We start from the raw sequence: 7,735 nt of genomic DNA, 5'->3' as shown, positions 1-7,735 counted from the left end.
GCAGGCGGAGTTCCTTGCCGTGGCCAACAAGCTGAGCGCGCCTGGGCACTCGCCCCATAGCGCCTACATCACCCTGCTCCTGCACGCCTTCCAGGCCACCTTCGGGGCCCACTGTGACCTCGCGGGTCTGCACTGCAGGCTGCAGGTATGTGTCTGGGGCCCGGGGTCCACCCTGCCCCCTTCTCGCTGACCTGCGTCTGCTCCATCTTAGGGCTGCAGTCTCCAGGGTACACTGGCCTCCCTCACTCGGAGGCATGGCGGGCGGTGGTTGGAGAGCCGGCCCTGCCAAGGGGCTCTCTGTTGTGCTGGGGCCTGACCAGTGTGGGTGGGACCCGCCTCAGGGGAACGAGATTCAGACTGAAGCTGGAAGACTGGTGTCTGGCCCCAGCTCTGGGACAGGCCCTGGACAGACCCTCTGCTCTGGGCCCTTCTCTCATGACCATGTCCTCAGAGGGGAGTTGGGGACAGGCCTGGCTCCCGGGCTGTTGGTGGAGATGGGCGATGAGGCTGGGAGGGCCTGGGCCCTGCTGCCCTGGGTAAGACCTGGGAAATGGAGGCGGGCAGCCGGCCATGGCACAGGAGCAAGCCGGTCTCCTCCTGGGGTTCCAGTCCAAGGCGCTGGCCGAGCTTGAAGACGTCTACACGGAGACGGCAGAGGCCCAGGAGCTGGCCTCTGGCATCGGGGATGCAGCCCAGGCCCGGCAGTGGCTCAGGACCAAGCTGAAGGCGGTGGGAGAGAAAGCCGGCTTCCCCGAAGTCTTAGGTGAGGCCTGGGACAGGGGGGCCCACTTTCCCCGTCGCCTGCTCTGGCGCCCACCGTGAACAGTCCTGGTCGGCTGGAGGCTCTGCTCCACACTGCCCCTGGGGACCACGCTCCTCAGCATGCCCTCCACCCTGGTGCCTGGTGCCCGGGTCCTGCCTGCGGGGTCAGGGCTGGGTGCACCATGTGGGGCTGTGGGAAGAGGAAAAGCGTGTGCTAATCAAGGGCAAGGGCCTCTCACTTGACGTGAAGACAATACGGAAGTCGGGCGCGTCACATCGACCCATATCCCTTGGCCCACTTTGGTCACATGGCCACACCTCACCCCGAGGAGCCTGGGAAACTTCCTCTCCACACCGTGTTACCGCAGAAGAAGGGACACGGTGTCCTCGCATCTGAAGGGGGAGTGCCCTTGTTTTGCTGTTTGGTCCCTGTAAAAGGAGGCGCAGTGTGTGCCGCCACATTTACACAGCGTATGCCAGGGCATGGCACCCCCACGGTGCCCTCTGGCTGCGAGCCAGCACCCCAGCTCTCAGCTCCAGCTCCGTCCTGGCCCACCCAGCTTCGCGGCCTGGCCCGTCCTCTCCCAACTCTGCCCTCTTCTTTAAGGCGAGGGCACTGGCCTGGCCGATCCCCAGGCCCCTTCCCAAGCCTCACCTGGGCCGGCCCTACCCGTTCTTACAGATCCTGCCAACCCAGGCAAGCTCCGCACCATCCCCATCCCTGTCGCCAGGTGCTACACCTACAGCTGGAACCAGGACAGCTTTGGTAAGCAGCTGGCTGGGGCCCTGTGGTGCCCACCCCAGCGGCCTGGGCTCTCTTCCCGCCCCGTCTGTGCAGCAGCCTCCCCTCCACACCAGCCCTCCGGCCTGAGCAGGCTTGAGCAGGGCAGAGGGCCGCACGCTGAGTCCTGGGCTGGACTTGATCCGCCTTCTGGCACCTCCTCCCCAAATCCATTCTGTCGGAACCTGTCGCCCTCCCAGAGGTGAGCGGGAGAGGTTTCCCGGGCCGGACACCCAGCGGTGCCTCCCTTTCCCGTGCAGACGTCCTGCAGGAGATGCTGCTCAAGGAACAGGAGCTGCTGGAGCCGGGGCTCCTGGGGGACGCGGACGAGGACGAGGACGAGGACGAGGAGGAGGAGGAGGAGGAGGAGGAAGAGGAGGAGGACTTGGAAACAGATGGACCGTGTGCCCAGAGGGACTCACTGTTTTCCACCAGCTCGGAGGCCTCCCGTGACTCCACCCTGTCCCTCGCCTCATCCCAGGCCTCGGGGGCCACCCTCTCCAGCCAGCTGCTGACCTCCTTTGTCTCGGGCCTCTCGGACGGCATGGACAGCGGCTACGTGGAGGACAGCGAGGAGAGCTCCCCGGAGTGGCCCAAGAGGCCGGGCGGCCGGGAGCGCCGGGGCTACCGCAGGCCCGGGCAGAAGTTTAACAGGATCTACAAACTGTTCAAGAGCACCAGCCAACTGGTGCTGCGGAGGGACTCTCGCGGCCTGGAGGGCAGCCTGGACTCGACACTGCCCCTGCGGCGGGCCGGCAGCCTCTGCAGCCCCCTGGACAGCCCGGGCCCGCCCCCGTCCCGGGCCCAGCGCTCCCGCTCCCTGCCCCAGGCCAAGCTCAGCACCCAGCTGCCCAGCTGGCTCCTGGCACCCGCCTCGCGCCATCAGCGCCGCCGCCCCTTCCTGAGCGGGGACGAGGACCCCAAGGCTTCCACCCTCCGCGTGGTGGTCTTCGGCTCTGATCGGATCTCGGGGAAGGTAGCCCGGGCCTACAGCAACCTGCGGTAAGAGCCGGGGTGGCGGGGTGCTGGTGCTGGTGGCATCTCAGGCTTGAGCTGACCTCCCACAGGGACCCAGGGCACCTTCTCACTGCCTTCTTGTTTCCAGGCTGCTGGAGAGCAATCGCCCCCTCCTCACCCGGTTCTTCAAGCTGCAGTTCTTCTACGTGCCCATGAAGCGAAGCCAGGGGGCCTGCTCCAGCGCCTGCCCGGCCCCTCGGAGCCAGACACCGCCCCTGCCCCCTGAGTCCCCGAGGCACCCCCTCCCTACAGTATGTCCCCGCCCTGCACCAAACGGGGTGGGAAAGTAGGTGGATGTGAGCAGGTGGCAGTTGTCCCAGAGGGCTGGTTGGAGGCCACTAAGCCATCACTGTGGTGGTGGGCACCTTCTCCCGCCTGGCCCTTGCTGCCGGGGGTGGTCCCTGCCCTGCACGTGGGGGTGGCATTTTGCTGTATGCCACAGACCTGTCCGAGGGCAGGGGGAAGCTCAGATGCGGGTGGCAGGGCTGCCCAGGGCCCGGGCAGGCCTCCGGGGTCGCCGGGCATGACTCTTGCCCTTGTCTCAGGAGCTGGGCGCGGCCCAGTGGGAGGAGAGCACCAACGATATCTCTCACTACCTCGGCGCGCTCGACCCCTGGTATGAGCGCAACGTGCTGGGCCTCATGCACCTGCCCCCCGAGGTCCTGTGCCAGGTAAGCGGCCCCTGGGAGGGGAGGGAAGGCCCGCTGGCTGGGGTCACCCAGCCTCGCTCAGAGGCCCTGGTTTGGGGAGCTCCAGCTCGAGGACTCCACGGAGGACCAGGGTGCCCTTGGGGATGAGCAGAGAGAGTAGGCGAGAAGTGGGACAGGGCTCAGGGGCAAGGGGTGCAGTCACCACAGTGACAGGAAGGCTCCTCAGAAGGATCCAGGGGACCTGGGGCTTGGGCCCCGTCCTCAGCTCTGCTCCGTCCAGCTCTGCCAGGGGCCTTCCTGAGCCCCCGGGCCAGGCCAGGGAGCCGTGTGGAGACCGGCTGTGGGTGCTCCCCTGACCATCTATTTTCTGCTTTCGCCTCACCACCCCGTCCCTGGCTCTCTCCTCTGTGTCTCCCTCTGCATGTGTGTGCATGTTCCTCTGCCTCTCTGCCTCTCGTCTTCCCTTTCCCTCCCACTCGCTGTCCACCTGTCCCTCCGGCTCTGGCTCCCCCGACGCAGCAGTCCCTGAAGGCTGACTCCCGGCCCCTGGAGGGCTCCTCCAGCCAGCTGCCCATCCTGGCCGACATGCTGCTCTATTACTGCCGCTTCGCTGCACGGCCGGTGCTGCTGCAGGTCTACCAGACAGAGGTGAGTGCCTGCCACCCCGGCCACCTGCTCCCTGGGACTCACAGGCAGCCTCCCTCACATCGCCGGGCCCAGCCTGTGCCCCGTCCCCACCCCGTGGCAGCCCCCGGCCCTGAGCCGGAGGAGCCTGGAGGGTCCCTGCAGGAGGTTCACCCTGACGCCCGGTCTTGCCCTCTGCAGCTGACCTTCATCACCGGGGAGAAGACCACGGAGATCTTCATTCATTCCTTGGAGCTGGGTCACTCTGCTGCCACACGAGCCATCAAGGCTTCAGGTGAGTGCTGCCTGAGTCCCGGGGAGACAGGTGGGGGGGACCCCCCCGGGAGGTGGAGCCCTGGGGAGGGAGGGCCAGAGGTGGGGGCCGGGGAGGTAGGGCCCCAGGGTTTGTAAGGGGCACCGAGTGAAGGGTCTGTCTGCGTGTGGCACAGGTCCTGGCAGCAAGAGGCTGGGCATTGATGGGGACCGGGAGGCCGTCCCTCTAACACTACAGATAATTTACAGCAAGGTAAGATGGCGCTGGGCCACGGCCTCTGGGGTCTGCTCCTGGTCCTCCTCACGCAGCGTCAGATCGGGCTCCCGGGCCCCAGTGTTGAAGCTGGAGCCCACAGTGCCTCCCCCCTGTGCTCTGCCCCTCCTGGATGTGCCCAGCAGCTGCCGTGAGGTGTCAGGGCCGGGCTACAGGGCTAGGGTGGAGAGTGGGGCAAGGCTGGGCTTCCAGAGGCACCACGAGGGAGAGGCCATGCTCTGGGGCCGGTGTGCCAGTCTGGGTGCATGGGAGGTGGGATCCGTGAGTGAAGAGATATTTGAGGTGAGGGAGGAAGGGGTGCCCGTGAGCACGCGTCTCTGAGCCTGTCACACTTTGGGGGATAGGCCGTGAGAGCCTTGACCTCAACAATGGGGCCCTTCTGCCTTCTTTTCTTTCGTCCTTCTTTCAATCATTCAAAAGGTATTTATTTAGCACCGACTCCTGCCAGGCCCTGTGCTGGGCAAGGGAGAATGCAGTAAGCAGGGAGGGCTGGGCCCTGCCTTTAGCTTTTTCAGAAGAGAGAGACAGACAGGAAACGAGGAAATGGCCAAGGTCATGTCCGAGTGGCGAGTGATGACAAGGCAATCAAAGGGCTGGTGGGATGGTGATCATGGGGCTACTTTACATTTGGTGGCCACGGCGGTGGGCAGGCGGGACTGACCCTGAGAGCTGTGCGCCAGGTGTTTGTTAGCACCTACTGGGCCTCAGACATTGTTCTGGGCACAGGGAGTGTTGTCAAGAGTGAACAAAATGCTGACAGCCTAGAGGGATGGTAGGCATTGGTTAGATGGACCCACAGATGCGTAATTACAACTGTGACAAACAGACAGAGGAGAGGTACATGGTACTGGGAGAACCTCCAGGGGATTCCTCAGCCCAGTCTGGAAAGTTAGACGCTTGCTGGAGAAGGAACATTGAGTCAATATTGGGGGGATGGGGGGAGACAGGAGTTCGTTTGTTAAGCTAAAAAGAGAGGAGTGCATTCCCCAGACAGAGGAAGCAGCATGTTCAAAGGGCCTGTGGTAGAAGAGAGCATGAACAGCAAAGGCGACTAGGTGAGGCTAAAGAGAGAGGCGGGGCCAGAATACCAAGGGCCTTAACGATAGTGAGAGGAGTTTCTCCGGTCATAAGAGCAGTGGGTATTCTTGGAAGGGGCTTAAGTTTGGGGTGGTGCCTCCTGGCAGCTCTGTGGAGAACAGATTGGCGGGTCCACAGGGGCCATGGCAAGGCCCATGGGAGGCTCCGGTGGTTTTCCAGGAGAGAAATGTGGCCGCCAGGTCTAGCTGGCGGTGGTGGAGATGGGAAGGAACAGGGGCTAGATGTGGATTATGTGAGCAGCAGGGCTTAGGGGTGGGTTGGGAAAAGAGGGGCCCGGACTCCCGGATTTCAGTCTTCTGAGACTAATAATGCATCGTCTCAGAAGCAGCCCAGGTCCGGTAGCAGCAGATCAGGAATGCATGCGGGACCTGTGAGTTTGCAGTGCCCTTGAGAGGCAGAAGGAAGAAGTCAGAGTGGGCAGTTGGATGGATGGGCCTGAACTCAGACATGGAATATGAGGAGGGGTGTATAGGTGGTCGAGGTTCCCTAATGGAGAAAGTAGAAGTGCAAAGAGCGGAGGAGCCAGGAGAAGGTCCTGAGACCTGTGTCATGTGACCGCAGGCAGAGGAGGGTGTCGGGCTGAGCAGAGGCCCAGCTGAAAGGTGGTGGGGAACCAGGCGTGTGCCCTCACAAAAGCCTAGGGGAGGAGAGGGGTGAACAGAAGCTGACCTTGAGATTGACCAAGGACCGAGAAACCCACTTGGGTTTGGCAACATGGAGGTCCCCCATGAAAGAAGGTGGCAGGCTGGCTCTAATGGGAGCTCCAGGGCTGTGGGCCCCTCTCTTCCTCACTCTAGGCTCAGCAGGAGGTCATCAAGGCCACCCCTTAGGTGCTCTCAGCTCTCGTGTCCTATGACCTGGTCACAAGGCTGACCCATGGACCAAGCCAGCGACATCACGCCCTCCCCGGAGTCAGCAAGGTCTCCTCAGGGGCCAGGGGTCTCAGTGAAGGAGCCGGCAGACCTGGGTGAAGGAGCGAGAGCTCCCTGGGTGTGCCCACGACAGGCAGCTCCGGGCCCGGGCAATCTGGGCCTCTTCTTTGAAGGGAAGGTGTCAGGCAACGGGGCCCCGAGCTGAGAGAGGGCCTGGTCTGCTGCCTTTGCAGGGGGCCATCAGTGGACGAAGTCGCTGGAATAACATGGAGAAAGTCTGCACCTCCATCAACCTCAACAAGGCCTGCCGGAAGCAGGAGGAGCTAGGTTGGTCGGGTGGGTGGGCAGTGCAGGGTGGTGGTGGGGAGGGGCTCTGGGCCTGGCCTGAGCACCCCTGCCCTTCAGACTCCGGTGTAGAGTCCCTGACGCTAAACCTGACGGAAGTGGTGAAGAGGCAAAACCCCAAATCCAAGAAGGGCTTTAACCAGGTAAGGGCTTCCCTCTCCTTGAAGCCACACCCTCAGGAGACTGACTGGGGGTGAGTGTGCACCTGTGTGCGTGCACGTGGGCATGTTGTGTGAGAGGAGGGGTGTCCAAGGCGATGGGCGGCTGAGGGGGAGGGGAAGCAAGGGGAGGGGTGAGATTTGGGTGTGCACACATGTGGGGTGCTGTGGGGCGTTAGGAGGAAGGGGGGCTCTGTGAGAGGATATGTGGTGTGGAAGGGTTCTGCCCTAAGTCAGCAGAGCGGGCTGTGGGACCCCCAGGGCTCTTGCAGGGGGACGGGGTGGGGGTGGCGCGTGAGTGCAGTGCAACTTCTCCTCGGAGGGCATTTGCTTCTTCCAGGCTCAGGAAAGGGCAGAGGCTGGGGCGGAGCCAGGGCCTGAGCCGCCCACAGAACCCCTCCCCTGCGCTGGCCATTAGCCTTAGAGAGCTGACAGACAAACGCCCACCCCACCCCAGGGTAGTGGGCAATCCCAGGGGACTCACCTGGGCCTTCCTTCCAGATCAGCACCTCGCAGATCGAAGTGGACAAGGTACAGATTATCGGCTCCAAAATCTGCCCCTTTGCGGTGTGCCTGGACCAGGATGAGAGGAAGATCCTGCAGAGTGTGGTCAGGTAGGAAGGGGCGCGGCTCTGCCCCAGCTGCGTGGGGTGGAGGGGAGGGTCCGTGTCTGTGCTGTCCCCACCCGGAGGCCTGGGAGTGGCTGGAGGGATGTGAGCCTGTCCTGACTCTGCCCCCACAGGTGTGAGGTCTCGCCTTGCTACAAGCCCGAGAAGAGCAGCCTGGGCCCCCAGCCCCAGAGGTCGCCCCACTCACCGGCCCAGGCCACGCCCGATCTCTGCTCCCTCCTCTGCCTGCCCATCATGACTTTGGGCGCTGCC

The 7,735-nt window shown here is 63.7% G+C and overlaps 1 protein-coding gene across 1 annotated transcript in view; it reads left to right on the top strand.

Annotated features, from left to right (window-relative positions):
* Positions 1-7,735, top strand: part of PIK3R5 (phosphoinositide-3-kinase regulatory subunit 5) — a 34,385-nt gene that overhangs the window by 19,146 nt on the left and 7,504 nt on the right. Inside the window, 13 exon segments of the mRNA XM_015562536.1 lie at positions 5-145; positions 610-763; positions 1,445-1,528; positions 1,804-2,545; positions 2,649-2,811; positions 3,106-3,231; positions 3,730-3,858; positions 4,036-4,129; positions 4,284-4,360; positions 6,585-6,678; positions 6,757-6,839; positions 7,356-7,468; positions 7,597-7,732. Coding sequence (XP_015418022.1) covers positions 5-145; positions 610-763; positions 1,445-1,528; positions 1,804-2,545; positions 2,649-2,811; positions 3,106-3,231; positions 3,730-3,858; positions 4,036-4,129; positions 4,284-4,360; positions 6,585-6,678; positions 6,757-6,839; positions 7,356-7,468; positions 7,597-7,732 — 2,136 coding nt within the window.

Source organism: Myotis davidii, unplaced genomic scaffold, assembly GCF_000327345.1.
Source record: "Myotis davidii unplaced genomic scaffold, ASM32734v1 scaffold37, whole genome shotgun sequence".
NCBI classification, from domain to species: domain Eukaryota; kingdom Metazoa; phylum Chordata; class Mammalia; order Chiroptera; family Vespertilionidae; genus Myotis; species Myotis davidii.
This window is presented reverse-complemented; position numbering and strand designations above follow the sequence as displayed.